This window comes from Hoplias malabaricus, chromosome Y, assembly GCF_029633855.1.
Source record: "Hoplias malabaricus isolate fHopMal1 chromosome Y, fHopMal1.hap1, whole genome shotgun sequence".
Lineage (NCBI taxonomy): Eukaryota > Metazoa > Chordata > Actinopteri > Characiformes > Erythrinidae > Hoplias > Hoplias malabaricus.
The window spans coordinates 779012-798192 of record NC_089820.1 but is presented as its reverse complement, the minus strand read 5'-3'; the positions used below and the strand labels follow the sequence as shown (position 1 = coordinate 798192).

Genomic DNA, 19181 nt, shown 5'->3' with positions numbered 1-19181 from the left:
CGACGTCGTCCTCGGAGGCAGGGGAGCCTGCAGCGACGTCGTCCTCGGAGGCAGGGGAGCCTGCAGCGACGTCGTCCTCGGAGGCAGGGGAGCCTGCAGCGACGTCGTCCTCGGAGGCAGGGGAGCCTGCAACGACGTCGTCCTCGGAGGCAGGGGAACCTGCAGCGACGTCCATGAAGACTGAAGAACGTGCGACGACGTCCACGGAGGCAGATGAATCTGCGACGTCGTCCACGAAGACTGGAGAGGCGCGTGTCGCGCTCACGAAGATAGGCGCGGCTGGAGGTGCCGCGCTCTCGAGGACAGGCGCAGCTGGAGGCGCCGCGTTAACTAAGACAGGCGCGGCAGGAGGCGCCGCGTTAACGAAGACAGGCGCGGCAGGAGGCGCCGCGTTAACGAAGACAGGCGCGGCAGGAGGAGCCGCGTTAACGAAGACAGGCGCGGCAGGAGGAGCCGCGTTAACGAAGACAGGCGCGGCAGGAGGAGCCGCGCTCTCGAGGACAGGAGTTCGTGCTGCTCGCCGGGCTCGCGCTGGAGCTGTAAAGGGTTTAGGGGGTTTCACAGGCGCACCCATCAGATCACCTCGAGGTGCGCCCCTGTTAGCCTCAGACCTCGGAGTTACGGAGGTGAGGCTAACAGCCCCTACCCTTAACGCCCCCCCAAAAATTTCCCCGGACCTGAGGGGGTAATCCTCCAGCGAGGGGGGAACTCCAGCACGCTTCTTCCGCCGGCTCCTACGACTCGCGCTGGAGCAATCACTCGACTCATGAATTGACTCATGAATCGATTCCTCCCGAAGGCGTTGAGCCACTGTGGCATGCATTTGTCGGAGCCGGCTATTCCACATCGCAGCCCTGTCGAACATAGAGTCTGTGCTAGCTGCGTCCTGGGGGTCGTACATTCTGTCAGGATCGAGGGGCGGATTGAGGAAGGCGGACGCATTCGCTAAAACACGGGTTCTTTTAATTAAACAGCGGCAACAAGACAAACAGAGATGAACCTAGACATATTAAGCTAAACAACAAGACAGAGAACTGGAATATAACGAAAAGGAGAATAACACTAAACGACAGGACCTCACGGAGAACACGACAAAACAAACGAGAAAGGAGAAACTGTGGAGACAGACGGACAGACTTGAAAACACGACTGACTAAACATGACAAACGAGAATGTGAATCAAAATGTACGACCAACAGGACGTGACACAATAGGGCTTAAATACAGAGACAAACGAGACACACCTGGACAGATAACGAGGACGGGTAACACATGACACGGACGAGGAGGCGGAACAAAGGCGGAGACTCGAACATAAACAAAACGGAGCCATGTGCAAATAAAGCACATGGCGGGGACAACAAACTGACAGGACGAAGGCGTGACACATTGACATAAAAAGCAACAAGGACAAGGATCACCTTGGTTAACGTCACAAAGAAATAGGTGATAACAGTCATCTGTGCAAATCCAGAGTAATTGAATCTGTGTTAAATATTTTAGCACAAAACCATGATCTAAATATTTTGCTCTTATGGAATTTCATAGAGGTTAGAAATCTCTGTCATATCTAAATGTCTGATAATGATATTTCAAGGCAAATATTTTAGAATTTGCCAAGTGGGTTACGTATATGAGGAATCTGTGTTGGTGAGTTATACGTGTATGACAAGGCAAGTGCTAAACATTTACAGTATTCAACAAGAATGTTAAATAAGGAAAATAAAAGATTTTCCTTAATTTTTTTTTAAAAGATTAAATGGACTAATATATATATAACTGGAAAATCACACTACGTTTGGGCCATAACAAAGCTGTAGACATTAGATTGTACTAGGTGTACGAATATCTTTTAAAGTTTATTTGTTTGTTTTTTTGTGTTTTTTTTTGTGTAATGTATAATTGTAATTGCAATTTCATACATTCAACTGCTGTTTAGTCATTTTACAGTTATGTTTCATAATATTATGAATTACTATTGCCTTTATAATGATAACAAAAACACTAAAAATTAAGTATTAATATGCATTGTTCAAAATCATTAACACTGAAATCACCATCTATAAATCATCGGAACAAAACTAGCACATACTTTTGGATACAATATTATCCCCAAGAAAAGAACATGTGCTTTTGTAGCGCTTTTTCCTTGAGTTCATAAAGAATGCAGAGACATAAATTCTTGCTTGCCATTTTCAAACTACTTATTTTTTTTTAAGTTTTTTTTTTTTTTTTATATATATATATAATATAATAAAATGACAATAGAAGGAGACGTGTTTGAATTTTGAATTGCAATTGTCATGCTTCCTTTGTACACCTAATATATTTTGGAAATATACATGATTCTGATATCAGCTCTACGTTTATGAATTATATTTTATGAAAAAAAATAATGTTGACTTTATCCTTCTATTAAAAAAAACAAATAAATTGTTTTCACAACTCAATTGCTTCATGTGTGAATGGCCAATATGTGGAAGCTGTAACAGTCTTTTTCTTCACTGCACAGAGGTAGCCTGTGTAGAGTATGTGAAACAGGCCTAAGAGATGTTTATAGCAGTGTTAGTTAGTTAATGCACTCAGGAACAGAAATTTTGAAGCTGCCAAGCTCTAATTGAGATTATAATTGTGCTGCCTAATGAAAAATATAAGCGTCATTAATCGCTTCTAACAAGTTATGATTTATATTTGCTTCCTGTTCACTTGAACAGTCTGCTTTGTCATCTGGTGAGTGTTTAGTTCCTTGAAGAAATGTATAATTTTTGGGTATTAATACATGAAGCAAACATGCCTGCTCTGAGAACTTCTCAGTATGTAAAACCAAAAGATGATTCCATCACTTCGCGCGAAAACGTGCGAGTGTTGGTTCTGAGTATGTGGTTTAATGACCTTTTATTAGCGTGCACTGTCATGTATCTGATTGCCGATAATGCAAGAACCTGTGGTCTAAATGAAAGACTATTTCTTATGCTGCTTCAGTCTCAAATGCTCATACACACGCTCACCCCCAACCCACATACACACGCCCTTTACATTCTAAAGTCTTTGACCTTTACTATTTGGCACAGTGCATATACAGGCATTTCCTTTTTTAACAAAAGAGGAAAATATTTACTAATATATAAAAACTGAAGTAAGATGTTTTAGGTTGACAGGATAAATTTGTAAAGTTAACATACACACACACACACACACACATATATATATATATATATATATATATATATATATATATTTTTTTTTTTTTTTTTTATAAAATTCTTCCAGCTCTCTGTCTGTATGCATTCTGTTTGTGTGTTTCTTAAAACTGATGTAATGTGTTTACGAACCTCCAGTGTCTGTAAATGGTTATTAAAAAAAATAATAATTATCAGTCCAGCATGCTAGTCTTTCCCTCTCTGCTCAAAGCAGATCAAGGCATCTGGAGTTATTTTAAAAATAGCAAGAACTCCAAACAGTGAAAATCACAAACCAGGGTGTGGATATTGCTCTATTTCTGCTCCATAGATGAGTAATATTGACCTATTTTTTGCCTGTTTTGGGAGAAATATACTAGAATGTCTCCAAATTAGGGAGATAACTAACAGCATTACCATTAGCATTACAGTACAATTGTAGAATTACAAATTGCTCCTGTATGGTTAGTGGAGCTGAAAGAATGAACCATGAGTGTAGAAACAAGGAGGTGATCATGTTATGGTTGACCAGTGTAAACGTAGAGTGAAAGTGCTGCAAAATGAAATAACTCTAATTGAAGCAATGGATAAAAACTTACAGGCAAGTTCAACTTCAGTCACTTACAAACATCTGGGTTTTTTTTCCCCATACATACCATTCCACCTTAAAAGTCACAGAGCTTCTTAACAAAAAAAAGAAAGAAAAGCACTTCCCCACCATCGTAGGCGCCCCCTTTAATGTAGTCAGTCTGTTGCTCTGCATAAATTTTTAGCCTCCTACCAACCAGTTCTTCAGTGTTCAGGAACCCCACAGGGTAGGTATAATTTGGGTGGTGGAAGTCACGCTGATGTGGTGGTGTTGTGTTCATGTATGTTGCATTAATATGAGTGGATCATACACAGCAGGTTTTTTTTTTTCCTCCCCACCCCCAAAGTGTCACTAATGGATTGAAAATAGACAACGAAATAAAAATATCTGGGGCTGGACAATATGCAATATTGACTAAATTCCTCTCGATATGACAAAAGCTACATAAAACATAAACATAAAAGCCACAGAAAAACTGCCCAGAACAAACAAGAAACATGACATCACCCTCAAACATAAACCTCATTGCTTTGTCAAAATTAATATGCTTAAACTAACTTTAAAATTGCATGCAGTGCCCTGTAATGATTTTCAGTCAGTGAGAGATGGTGTAAATAATGTATATTGAAATATTGAAAATGTGTTTAAAAATTATATCATTGTTATTGAAGCATTTTATATTGTGATATATATTGATATTGAATTATTGTTCAGCCCTGTATATATCCAGCCAAAAACATCCTGTGTTCACTAATGGAGGACTAGAAGATGACCAACATAACTGTGCAACAACAAATGAGCTACTCTTCCTGACTTTACAAGGTGGACCTTTGAGGAAGGTGTGTCTACAGACTGGAGAGTGAGTGGACACAGTGTTTAAAAACTCGAGCAGTACTGTTGTGTCTGATCCACTGGTACCAACACAACACAAACTAACACACCACAAACATGTCAGTGTCACTGCAGCACTGAGAATGCTCCACCACCCAAACCATACTTTCTCTGTAGGGGTCTTGTGGGGGTCATGACCATTGAAGAATGGGATTAAAGGGGGCAAAGAAAGTATGCAGAGCAAGAGATGGACTACAGTCAAGAAATACAAAGTGCTCCTGTATGTTCAGTGGAGCTGAGACAATGGACCGTGAGTGTAGAAACAAGAAAGTAATATCATAATAATATTATAATCATAATATGGTCATAATATCATATCATAATATGGTTGATTGTTGTAAACGCAGAGCGAAAATGCTCCAAAACTAAACAATTTGTTACAAATGAGTTTCTGTGGTAATTCAAACAGTGAATAAAAACCTACAGACAAGTAAAACTTCAGGCACATACAAACATACCATTCCAACTTTAAAGACGTGGAGCTTCTGAACATAAACAAACCACAAGAGAGCAGCAGTTCTTCAGAATCATAGTTGTTTCTTTTAAGTGATTCCAAGGTTTCTAAAGAAGTTTTTTCTTGCCAGTTATGCAACTGCTTGCTAGTTGTACAACACAAGTGCTCTATAAATGAAACTGAATTCAATTGCTGAATGAAATTGCTGACTGAAATCTAAATCTGAAATAATTATGTCCTTTTTTATATAAATATTTTTAAAATACTTTCCACACACTTCCAGAAGGTCACAAATACATATTTACACGCACTAGCAAAAGCTCACAAACATACGTTTACACATACTGGCAGGATTTCACACATACATGTGTACATACAACATTACAAGCTTACAAATACACATTTAGACACACCATTTAGACACAATGTTTAAATGCATATACACACACAAGAGCTCACAAATACATATTTACTCATACAAGCAGGAGCTCACAAACACTTAAACATACTCAATCATGCTTAGGAAATATATATTTTAAAAATGCGTTGGCATTATATTGTAAAACGTGTTATTTTTTATTAAGGGTTAATCTTAATATAGCTGACAGCTAAGCTAATGGCTATATAAATTCACAATGAATATTGTAGACATAATAATAATATTTAAACAAAAACAAACAAAAAAGACAATAAAACGGGTGCATAACAATGCATCAATAATGATTTTATAATCACATTGTGGCACATGTTTAATCACATGTTTAACTGAAACGTTCAGTTCAATTGCAAAACAATCGCAGTTCCAGAGGAAAGAGACCAGAGACTATTAATCAGCCCATTCTTTTGTAGCATGGCCCATGTTCTGCATGCCCTGCTCCTGATGTGATGCTGTCACACTGCCACTGCTGTTGCCCATAGAGATCTACTGCTGCTATAAATAGCTCACAGGCAGTTTGAGCTGTGGTGCTAGGCAGCGCTTTTCTGGCCAAATTCTAGCCAGAATTCAACTGCTGCACTTTCTCTACATAAGCTTACCTTCGCTGCTGACGGGCGAATTACATCTGCATTGTGGAACCACAGAGGCTTTGGGTCAAGTTTTTGTCCATAGCAGCACTGCCTCGAGGCTACAGTTCATCTGATCATGGTTCATTCTGACAACCTGAAATGCAGGTTGAGGGATTTAGATGACGGCATCAGATATTTTGATCAAGTTTTTACATTGATGCACTCTAATAGGAAGGAGTTTGTGTAGCAGATCGGGATGTTTAGCTGTTTGGTTTTGGACCTCAAGTATCTCCATCTCAGTCAAAACATAATGGGAGGATTAATGATCAGAACTGTTGGTGCAGCAGGTAGTGTTGCAGTCACACAGTTCCAGGGACCTGAAGGTTGTGGGTTCAAGTCCCGCTCCGGGTGAATGTCTGTGAGGAGTTTTGTATGTTCTCCCCGTGTCTGCATGGGTTACCTCCGGGTTGATTGGCAACTCAAAAGTGTGAGTGAATTTGTGAGTGAATGTGTTGCCCTGTGAAGGACTGGCACCCCCTCCAGTGTGTGATCCCACCTTGCGCCCAGTGATTCCAGGTCGGCTCCGGCCCCCCCACGACCCAGAACTGGATAAGCGGTTACAGATAATGAATGAATGATATCTTGTACACTTAACCAAAAGGGGTCTTTGAACACTGCAGTAGAAAAATCATAAAGAACCGTGTTTAAGAGGTGTGGGTGTACTTTACAAATTTAAACGGAATGATTCTTTATGGAACAAAGCATGGTTCTTCTATGGCATTGCTCAAAGACCATTTTTTTAGCAGCTTTATTATTAAGTGTGTAGGCCAGAGGTCTTCAAATCTGGATCCAGGTTCAATTCCCAGGATTCACTTGCGTATAAAAAACAGATCAAATTCAGGACTTCTTTACATGCTGTTGGCAAACAACAAAACAATTACATGGCCTCAAAAGTCTGTAGTAGGTGTCTGCAAATCTGGACCTTGGAGCCAAGTCACAGGCCAGGATTTTAAGATGGCTGGCTGGTGTGCCACTATAGCTGCAACTGCTAATACCAGCCAGCCATTGTAAAATCCTGGCCTGGAACATAACCTGGATCATAGATCAGCATTTGAAGATCTCTGCTATAGAGAGAGGTCATCATATAAATTAGCTCTGACTATAAGTTGTTTTTGTATATGGAAATGAAGCTTGTTTCTGAAAATTGCCCCTGTAGTGTGCTCTGTGCTTAACCCACAAGTTTCAGAGCTGAGACATTGTATCCTGCATATCCTTTCTCCCCCAAATATGATTCACATTTGAATTCTGAGTTTTTCAAGAACTTGAAATGGAAATTTAGCCCAGTACCGTTTATACTATTTAGACACTAAATGAATATTGTCGCTGTCCAAAGAAAAACATCCACGTGGTGACTTAAAAGTGTCCAAGTGTTCAACGAATCATTATCTTCCCTTTTCGTCTTGTTTCTGCACACTTAAAGTGTCAAATTTGATGTGTAAGATCTCTCACATTTAAAAAGGGGGTGCTTTGGTTGTCTAAACTTGTACATTGTATAAATAGATATTTAAATCATAGATTTTTTTGCGGCACGTTATCAACTACAAAATGATACAGGGCCATACAGGTCTGTTGTAGTTTTTAAATCTATGGCAGATGGATCCCATAAGTGGAAGCACAACGGTTAGATTAAAGAGCAGCAGTGCGTTTGAGTGTTCTGTGTGTGTGTGTGAGTGTTTTTCTTTGGTGGGGTGGGCATACTGCATGTTGCATGCTGACAGATTCATTCTTGCACCCACAGCACCCTCTTTGGGAGGGACCAATCGCGGCACATAGCATCCCTTCACGTGCACCATGGACACATTTTTCCGCCGCCATTTCCGTCGGAAGGCCCGGGAGCTGGGTGGCCGGAGGCGCTCGAGTGTGGCCATGCCTGTCAGTAAAGCGCGGCGGCGCTCCAGCGCTGGACTGCCCTCTGCTGGCCTGACTCAGAGGCGCAGGTCCAGTGTCCAGCTACAGGGTACTCTTCAGGTGGCTGTCAGTCAGGGTGCAGGCCTATTGATAAGGGACAGGCGTTTTGTCCAGCGACGCTCGAGCGGATCTACAGCCTGCTTGAATCGAAGGTTTTCCCTCCGCAGACGTCAGGCAGCCAAACACCGCGGAATTCACGCGCAACTGCTGGGGCCATCACTGCTGTTGGCCAGCATGGTGCAGATGAGTGAAGAGAAGGAGACAGATGAAGGGAGCGAGGGAGGACAGTACACTTCCTCCTGCTCCTCCTCCTCCTATGATGAAGATGACGATAACGACTCAGAAATTGACCAGAGCTGGGAAGAGCCTTATAAAGCAGGGGCAGAGTCAGATGAACCCCCATCCTGGTTGGCTCAGGGTCTAGTGGGTGGAGACAGCCTTCAGCCCCGCCCCATCATCCGTCCCCCACGTTGTTTACGTCGAAATTCCTCTCACCTACTACCTGCCGACGCCGTGTACCACAACCCTGGCTACTATGGACTTTATGGTCGCTACCGGAGGAATAGCCAAGTGTGGAGGACTGCGAACATGGGTTTGGGTGGGGCCTGGACTGGGAGGCGGAGCGCTGTGGCCACTCGAAGGGGGTCAGTGACTAATTGCAGGAAATATGCCCCCTTGTGGACGGATTCTGGACTAGCAGGCATGCTACAGGGGACGTACTACGACCCACAAACTGAGACATGGAGTGGGTTTCTCTCGTATGTAAACCTCAAGTATTGTTTGTGTGTGTATGTTTATAAGAGAGAGAGAGAGAGAGAGAGAGAGAGGGAGTTTAAGTGTATGCTGATGACAGTGTGATGAAACAAGGAGGAAAAGTTGATGGAGAATCTTGTCACTGAAAGCTGGCAGGCATTTTCCTTACTTGTGTATTTGTCAGTCTTCGTGTGTACATGGGTGTGTGGGCTTGCAGCTGCTTGAGTTGCCTTTGAAATGGCAATAGCCTGAAGTGACAGACAGTAGAGGACAGATGTTATTTTCAGTTGATGTCTGTGCGCAGACTATTTTTTCAGAAAACAGGAACAGTCCTTGCACTGTGTTTATCAGAGAAGCATTTCCTTTATCAACCTGCACTTTCACTCACACATCTTTCTCTCTCTTTCACTCTCTCTCTCAAACATACACAGACACACCCTGTGTCTGATAGCTAGATTTATGTGTCACAGTTCCAAGTAGTCACTGTCTACATAGGCATCAAGTATACATCTTTTAAAGCCCTATCATATATTTAATCCTATGACAGAATTACATTTCCCAGATCTCTTTTTTTTTTCTGATCGTCGAAAACAGTATGAAAATTAAAGAGTTACTGAACCAGTTACTTAGTGCAGGTGTTAAAAATGTACAGACTTCACCAGGGAGAGCGTTATCATAAAGAAAACAATTAAGTCAAATAAAATCAGAGAGAAGGGAGATAACATAGCCTGATAAAACAGACAATTATAAAGACAGCTGGATGCATATAGATTTACTTCTGTATTTATATAATATAATTAAAAAACTAGAACTTTGCTCCTGATCATGTGAATAGGCAATATAACTGTAACAAGGGCAAACTTGGATATCCTCTAGTTTTTCATTGCCATCTGGATGCGAGAGTTTTATCACAGAGGAGTCATGTATGATTTTTATTACCAATGTCCCATTGCAAAATAGATCTAATCTGAATGGGGCTTAGGAGAGGTTATTGAGACAGACACTCATTAGACTCTAATGACCTCACTGCTCGTTCCTGTCACTTCATATTACCAGCCTTCACTTCTCTCAGCTCACAATCACCTCAGAATTTATTCCCCTCAGCTCACAATCACTTCAGTGTTTACTAGCCTCAGCTCTAAAACAGCTCATGTTTTACGCCCTCTGCTCTTAATCTTCTGAGTTTAACTCCCTCAGCTCTCAGTCACCTCAGATATTTGCTCTGGAGGAACATTGAAATGCTGTTGTCAGATGCCAAAATTAAAGTCCCCCCACCTCCATTAATAAAAGAAAATACAAGATATTTGTAAAAATGTCTTAAAGATGTACTTTACACCCTTACACTATTCAGTATGTGTGGATCTATTCATATTTATTCTTCACTCAACATTGTGTACTTAAATGGAAGATGCTCTTTGTAAAACATTACTCACAACAAAATCTATAAAGACCTAAGACATTATGTCTTTATAATAACATAATAATTAAGAAAATAAAAAACATAATCCCTGATCATGTCAAATGGCTTTTTAGCACCAAAAGTAGTACTTTCTCACTTTCAGTGGGGTACAACCTGCATTTCATAATGATATAAAGGAAAGGGTTTCTAACCTGCTATATACTTAACACAGTTTTGATATTGTAACATCTCAGAAAGACATAACAAGGATATATACAATGTCTAAAGCATATAGATTACAGTCAGAAAGTGAACCCTCATCTCATGGATCATGTAGATCAAAATAAATACTGAAGATGAAAATAAAGCATCAGCAATGTTTCGTGGGAAATTTAAATGTTTAGGATGGTAATATTTATTTGTACCTGGTTTTTGGTCATTCAAGAGCAGACTGCATATTTTGCTGTGTTAAGCCCAGATTTTGAACACTCGTTACCTGTGTTTTTGTTTTCTATATTTGTTCTGCAGATGCCTCACAGATTTGTGGCATATTGTTAAACTCTGACAACTGAAATATATTTTTGTTATATTTTCTAAGCTTACAGTGATGAAAAACAATTGTTAATAATATTATTTAATGTAAAAAAAATTCAGGTGCAAATCAGAATTGATCAACAGTGCTCTCAAGAGCAACATAAACAAAAAGCCAGAAACGACACCACTTCTGTCTTGATTCTGCATTCATTGACTCTTCTACTATCTTTTGTTTTTTTTTTTTTCTCCCCTGTGTGTGTAGGAAGGCTATAGCTAAATCAGGGCTACAACATCTGTCTTCTCAGCCCAGCAGTTCAGTGTTGGCCAAGGGTGACTCGGACAGAGAGATCCGCAACACTGTGGACTGGAGTGTGAGTTATTACAACACACACACACACACACACACACACACACACACACACACAAAAACAACAGAGGATTTCTCAATGCCACAGACATACATGCCTTGTAGTCTGTACATTTTTCTAGAGTAAGCACAGAATAGGCAGCAGTAATTTGCATATTTACATATTTAAGCGCAAATGAGGCTCATAAATGCTGAATTTATTTGTTTATTTATTTTATATTTATTAGTATATTTCTTTATTTAAAAAAACAAACAAAAAAAAAAAAACAGGGTTCTTTGAGCCACAGAACCAGTGTTCCCACTCCTGATAAAACCAGGCTCTGGGCTTATTTTCCCTACACAATTGACACAGCCCAAAAGAAGCTTGTTAATTAATGATTAAACCTGGTGTGCTAGATGAAACAAATCATTGTGGGGTGATGTTGGCAGGACTAAAATTAGGAATCTGCTAAAGAAGATTGACCTTTGGTCCCCTGAAGCGGGCAGGGGTGGAAGGGAGGCTGGGTGCCTTTAAATTTGGTTTTCTCACAAACTACGCTGTTTTCATGGCAAATTTTCAAAGCTTATACATGATAGCACTCATGGAAGACAAATAGGTGCTCAGTCAGATTTCCAGTACTCATGATCAAGTTCATCCTGTATGCTTGCAAACCATTCCTTTTTCGGTGCAGTGTCACTGTCACAAGTCACAGTATTTCATGTATTCCAGTTTTTGATCAATAAAATTGTCTCATTTTCATTGGTTGAGACACCCACATCTCCAGCCTGATTCAGTATGTATGGTTTCACATGCATCATGAGTAGTAGAAATGGAGACAAATATTATTAATTGCTGAATAAGCAATTTAGCTTACATAAACGTAACCCTGACCAATCACAAGGCTATCATGGTCCTTCGAGTCTGAGCAATCCCACACTTGAGCTGGCAGTAATCCTGAACCTCAACACAAGACTTGCCCAGAGAAAAGCCAGCACTCGTTTCAAGGCTCACACTGAGTAAAACCAGCTGTGATTTCAAGACTCATACTGAGTAAAACCAGCTCTTATTTTGAGGGTCACACTGAGTAAAACCAGCGCTCATTTCGAAGCTCATACTGAGTAAAGCTGACTTTTGAATTATCTTTGAGCCCCCCATCATGAGGTTTGTACATCTATGTTTATATAATTCAGATTCTCCCTGCTTGTGCTGTCATGATTTTTGTCAATAAATAGGCTTGTAAGGTTATTACAGAGATCAAAACCTAGGTAAACCCAAAAGATCTGTGAAAGCACATCCAAAATTCAAAGTCAAAAGCTAAAAAACCTTGCAACTTCTCTGTCTCAAAGCTGAGTGTGTTGCCATGGTTATATAAACAAAATATCTTGCGCCACTGATAGAGTGCTGTCAGTCATGTACATTCATTATAACTGTGTTTTTGAACCCTGCACTTGGAGGCACCCTGCCCTGCATATTTTAGTGGATTCTCTGCTTTAATACACCCGCTGTAATTCTGAAAGGACTCATTCTTTAACCGAGTGGTTGAATCAGGTGTGTTGGGAGAAGGTGAAGCAATAAATATGCAGCACGGGATTACTCTAGGACCAGGGTGTTATTTTTTTAATTTGCTGAATTTAATGAATTGCTGAATTTAATTTGCTGAATTTGCTTTTTTTATTATTTTTTTAATTTGCTGAACACTTCATATAACTTTATATATAAGTTTACTATTATGCAACAAAAGAAACCTAATGTGTTCCCAGGCATTTTAATCCATAAACACAGAACACTGTAGACTGATATTTTATAAATTACACAAAATAGTTCTGCATGGTTTATTTGCAATAATTCTGTCTGTATGGTCACTATTCTTCTTTGTCTTTATTATATTAGTGAAATAATAACAATGATAATTTTTATAATCTTCAGTGTTTTTTCAAGTTTTTTTTGGCCTGGTTCCAAACGATCAACATCCCGTGTATGGGAACCTCTGCCCTAAAACTGTGGTTTTCTCAGGGTCCCTCTATTTTTAAGAATGTAGGCCTGTCATAATGATTTGATTTAAGAACATAATTCATTAAAAAGAGTTTTCTTTGTTAATTGGCAGTGATTAATTTGTGACAGGAAGGGCTATTTTTTAGGAGTCTTTATTACAGTGGGTCTCAAATTATTCATATTGCACTCCACACTATCCGACTTTCAACAAAGCATAAAGCCATAATGCCAACTGTCTTGTGATTATGAGGAACCTTTTCTAGAATATACATACGACAGGGATTTGTACCAGTGTTTAATTTTGTAAAGGTTCTTTAAAAGTAAAAAAAAAAAAAAAAAAAAAAATCATACTCAGTCACATATTTTAAATTTCTAAAGAACCATCCAATGAAATGCTCAAGGAATCAGAGATCTTTTTGGCTCCTTTTAAGATTGTAGAGCATCTTGATTAATATTGACCTCCTCTATGAATCAGCAGTAATTAATTAGTAATGTACATGATGGTAATTCATAAATTATATGGTTCTGATGATGAGTAAGTTTCTGATTAACATTATTATATTCATTGTGTTATTATTACAGTGAATTTTTTCCATTGCTTTTTCGTTAATTTTCAAAAATGTCTGTGGGAATATCTGATAAGCTGTGAACTCAATAGGATTTTATATAATAAAGCATTTTCAACACAATTTGTGTATGTGCTCGTGTGCAGGAGTCAGCGGCGTATGGAGAACACATCTGGTTTGAGACCAATGTCTCTGGGGACTTCTGTTACGTTGGAGAACAGCACTGCTACGCAAAGACACTGGTTTGTGTGTGTGTGTGTGTATTTGTGCATGTGTGTGTTTCACACAGTTACACAATTCTTCTTATAAAGGCTTCCTCACAAAACAAAGCAGCAGCAACATTAGGACAGATATATATATAAAATGCTTTAAGGAAAACAGAAGAGTTGAGGGAGGAGGGTGGAAAATGAAGGAAAGATGGGGGGAAATAAGCATTATGGAATAATGAAAAGTGGAGAAGCAGGAAAAGTGCATATGGAAAGCATCCAAAGAGCACTTTAGGAAGGAAAAAACCTAAAGAAGAGTGTGTGTTGTGGTACTTTTCTGTCAAAAAGTGCTTCTGTGATCCTTAATCATGGCCCATTAAAACTGCTTCCCTACAAAACTCACATACTGCCCTCTGGAGGTTCAGCCTGGAAATGCATAGATTCGATCATAGACTGGGTAGTAATCTGTGGTTTGACTTTAGTGTTTGCCAATGCAGAAATTGTAGGTGTCGAGACAGTAAACCTTGTGTTATCATTGTTATAATAATTATTAATATTATAGTTTTATAATAAGAGTAATAATATAAATATTAATTAATTAAAATTATATAGCGCCTTTTGAGACACCCAAGGACACTTTACAATTGTTTGAAGTTTTCCTTAGAGAGAGTGAAAATAATAATAAGGACATTTATAGAAGAGGATTGATGGGATGTGCTCAAAAAGGAATAGGATGCCACACAACCAAAAAAACTTGCACCCAATGTAGCATAATATGTAGAATATTTCAGTAATTAAAACATTTAAAAATATCAGCTTTTTATACAGTTAATTGCTATTTGAATATATTTGACATTCTCTCTCTCTCTCTCTCTCTTCCGATAGCAAAAATCTGTTGCCCGAAAGAAATGTGCTGCTTGCAAGATTGTGGTCCACACCATTTGTATTGAACAGCTGGAGAAGGTGAGTTTTGTGTCTTGCAGTTATTCTGGACAGGGGGGAAGTGTCCATCGCTGCTTTATCAACCATTAATGCACCTGCCATCAGTTATCTCACAGGAAGCATCAGGTGGATTGGCTTGATGAACTGCCACACAAAGATCCATCTTTCAGAGTGAGACCACCAAGCACCCTCCCTCTCTCCACACCTTTGTCCTTCCTCCACTCTCTTATGCCGTTCTTGTGGTTCTTTTTTGATTGCTTCAGCCTTCTATTCTCAGACTCACCAGGGGTTAAAAGATCACTTTCACTCTCTTCAGTGGTGTGACTAACAACAGGGCAGAAGGGGCACTCACACTGGGACTGTACCATGATGTGACTGACATACATATGACATACATCTTTATATTACTATACTTTTGGTTTTACATCCATGGCTCAAGTTTAAAATCTCTTAAAATGGCTCAAACTTATTAACAAAATATTACTTAACAAGCGAATGATCTAATTGGTTAATATGTTAAATTTTTAACTTAGTTAGGGAGTAAACAAGCATGTTATGTATTGTATTTTTAATTCACTGTTTGTGGGGGGCTTGTTCCCTCTTTGTAAACTTAAGAGAGCTGTGAGTAATGTAGTGTATAATTTGTAGCTCTTGAGGTCTGAAAATTACACACTTTAGATTAGAAAAATTAGTTTTCAGCTCTAAGGGAGGCCAGTAAATGTTTTTGTTTGTTTTTACTGGGGTCCATACGATTCAATTTATGCCACTGTTACAGTCCCTACGAGACAGCCTGCCCTGAGGATGTCTGCAAAGAGACAGAAGAGACACAGTAATAAACTGGGTTTAGTGCAGAGATTAAGCTGATTAGAGGGTTAGCAGGCTTGGTCTCAAATCGAGTTGAAGTAATGCAGTGATTATAAAGAAGCCCAGAAAATGTCATTTGATGATCTCTGCACAAGGTCATTGTCCCAACACATGGGGAAAAAAATAAAGAAATACAGACACTTATATTTGACCAGAAAAGGACAGACAGGCAGTGTCCAGCACTATAATTATATAAAGGATGTTTTGAAGAACTGGTCAAATTAATGCATCATATTATTCATTCATCCCTTCATTCATTGTCTGGAACCGCTTATCCAATTCAGAACCCACAACCGCTATATATATATATATATATGTGTGTGTGTGTAATTGGTGTATATATATATATATATATATATATATATATAGGTGTAAGTCGGAACATACGTACATACTGTACGTAAATGACATACTGTAAGCACTTATCCTATCTTTACACCTATCATCCTCGGTCCCGAGCCGCGTAACCGTGTATTTTTCTGCCGCGCACACCAAACACGAAGTTTGCGTTACGACGTTTACGACGCACAACCACTTAAGTCGAAACAAGGCTTTATACAGTAAATGGGAGATGTGTCATAACCACGAAACATCGTAACTCGGGACTGACATAACCCGAGGACCTCCTGTGTGTGTGTGTGTATATATATATATATATATATATATATATATATATATATATATATATATATATATATATATATATATGCTATACTATTATGGTTTATAAGATACTGATGGGTGCATTTTGCATGGTAAATAACAATGCTCCTGCTTGTCATGTTTTGGGTGATGGTGATTTGAAATAGGACTATGTTTACTAACAAATGGGAACACAAATGGAACTCCTCCTGATTTTTCTTTATATCTGACTCTACATTCAATCATTTAACACAACACCATTGATAAATCTGAAATCCCCCTTAAAAGTTCATAACTGGCTGTTCTCTCTTTTCTTTCCTATGGAAGCACTTTTTATGAACATTCAACAGTTGGGATATTAGATCTTTTTGTTTTGTCTGTGTGGTTGTCAGTTTTCTGCTGGTGGAAGTCAGCATTTTCATTCTAGTACAAAATGAAAAAGGCAGTGTTTAAATTAATGCAGCCTGTCTGTTTTAGATCAATTTCAGGTGTAAACCATCATTCAGGGAATCAGGATCTCGGAACATACGGGAGGTGAGTTTCTGAGTTTTAGTAGCAGTCACTTGATTTTCTCATCTCCTAGCCTTTGTTTTTCCCACTTTTCCCACTGTTTCTGCATGTGTTCCTACATCTCTCCTATTGTGTGCCATTCTAATGCTCAGAGCTCTATTTAGACAGCGAGTAGTGTCTATAGCCCTTTAACCTTAAAGTGTGTATGTACTAGCACACTTGACTACACTCTACATTGCTTAAGTTACTTAATCATTATTTTTTTTTTCTGAATTTTTGAGATTAATAACTGAATAATAGGCCTCTGCCTAAGAGTTTACAATGCTCCCTGATTGCTGTTAAAGTGGGGCTCTCTGCTTCTGAAAAATGTTTACCTTCTACCATCTTACCTTCTTTCTTCCCTCTTTTACAACTGTCCCTCCATTCTGTGCCATTCCTCTCCTGTTTTCCCATCATGCCTTGCATGGGTTAGCCTGCCTGGCGTCGCAGAGCCTTTAAAGGTCAGGCTGCTCTGGAGCGAATCAGGTGCCCTGCTGCAAACCACAGGGCGCACACACTCCTCACACAGGTATTGCAATCACAAACACCTATAAACCCACATACATGCACTCACACACACATACACATGCACTCACATACACAAACACACATGCACCCCCTTCTTTGAAGGATGTTTCCGATGTTATTTACAGACATAAGCATAGTTTTGATATGGATCAGATTATTAGTGTGTTGATTTTCTGCATGGAAATAAGCTAAAAATTAATGTATGGGGGGGAGCAAAAGAAGACCCTGAAGGAGCTCAAAGCCTCAAATAGATATTGTGCAGTGAAACTGGATGGGGTCATTTGTAGCATGTTATATAAATAAACAAAAGGAAATAAAAACAGGAAAGCCCTGTCTGCCCTGACACTATCCATTTATTTATCTATTTTTTGGTGAAAAAAGGGCAATGCTTATGTTTGTTGGGTGCTAGTGTTTGTCTCACTTATATGAGTGAATCAGGCACAGCAGGGCTACTGGAGATTTTAAACATCTCAGTGTCAAAAAATATCCAGCTATCTGCATGTGGTACCATGGCTATACATATTTAGTACCTATATTATTTAGTAATATTGCAGCTAAATATTGCTGCTATGCCCAATCTAAACACAAAACATAGCCTCAGTACCCCTGAAGGAAATATGTTTTCTCATTTTTCAAAATTTACTTTTGAAGCTGCATATTATTTACAAAATAAACAAATTACACTCCCATGGGAATGTCAAACAGTTTCTCACAGCAACAGAATTTTCCTTTCATAGCCTGGAATTTGTGTCTGTATATTGAAATTCCAACAGTGTGCACATATTCACAATCAGAGCACAACCAACATACGTACAAACCCTTACACTCCATATTGTTGCACACAAAGCATTTAAACCTATTATAGCATGGTATTTCTCTGAGCCAGCTTACTCTGAATCTTTTCTGGACTTGTTACAAACTTTGATGATATACCCCCAATTGTACAAGATTATTTCTTTTCACATTGTACTTAAGACCTAGATGTTTTTACCAACAGATTTCATCACTCCATCTTCAGTTATTTCTGACTAATACTGTGTTTCTCATATTGTCACTGTCCAGTGAAAAACATGCATCTCCCAATATAAGAATTTTACAGGAGAAGGAAAAACCTTCTTAACTTTCATTAGAAGTGAATGTAAAAAGATTATATTCCAAGTAATTTTGGAGCATTTCTATTGGTTCATTCTTCATGAAATTTTCACACAATGTGCTGCTGTGTTCAAAAGGTAGTAAAGTAAAAATCCACAAAAAGGGACAGTGATGATATGTACTTTGTTGATTTTGTTGACCCCTTGAACAAACCCTTTGTTTTAGATCACTACATTCACTTTCCATTCTCTCAGTGTGTGTGTGTGTTTATATATATATATATATATATATATATATATTATTTCTTTTGGTAGAAACAATCTACCAAACAGAATTTTACTTTTTGTGCTAAGTATATATATTCATATATATATATATATATATATATATATATAATTTCCTTAATAGTAAGGAAATTTCTGTTTCGTAAATTATTTCTTTGTTGTAACAATGCTTCTTGCCAATAAATCTCATACCATTGGAAAGCCTGTTAATTTCCTTTTTCAATGGTGCCGCATTTGTAAGGAACACAAATTTGTGGGATGAAGAGTAGAGCTGAGTATGTGGGTTGTGCCCATGAAAAATTAGCCAAATCTTCTCTGCCAGTGCCAAACAGCTGATTTTGCTGTTGCTATTGATTTTGCTGTTGCTATTGTTTTGAGCTTCTGGTATCCCCAAGTT

At 38.8% G+C, this 19181-nt stretch overlaps 1 protein-coding gene across 2 annotated transcripts in view; it reads left to right on the top strand.

Moving 5' to 3' along the window:
* LOC136679580 (diacylglycerol kinase zeta-like) overlaps positions 1-19181 on the top strand; it is a 135602-nt gene that overhangs the window by 19974 nt on the left and 96447 nt on the right. The window contains exons 2-7 of one of the 2 annotated variants that reach the window (XM_066658191.1): positions 7917-8844; positions 11035-11143; positions 13824-13919; positions 14769-14846; positions 16809-16865; positions 17314-17409. In XM_066658191.1, the coding sequence (XP_066514288.1) occupies positions 7970-8844; positions 11035-11143; positions 13824-13919; positions 14769-14846; positions 16809-16865; positions 17314-17409 (1311 nt within the window). In that variant the 5' untranslated portion in view covers positions 7917-7969. The remainder of the gene's footprint in view (positions 1-7916; positions 8845-11034; positions 11144-13823; positions 13920-14768; positions 14847-16808; positions 16866-17313; positions 17410-19181) is intronic. The other variant, XM_066658192.1, reaches the window with a different exon arrangement.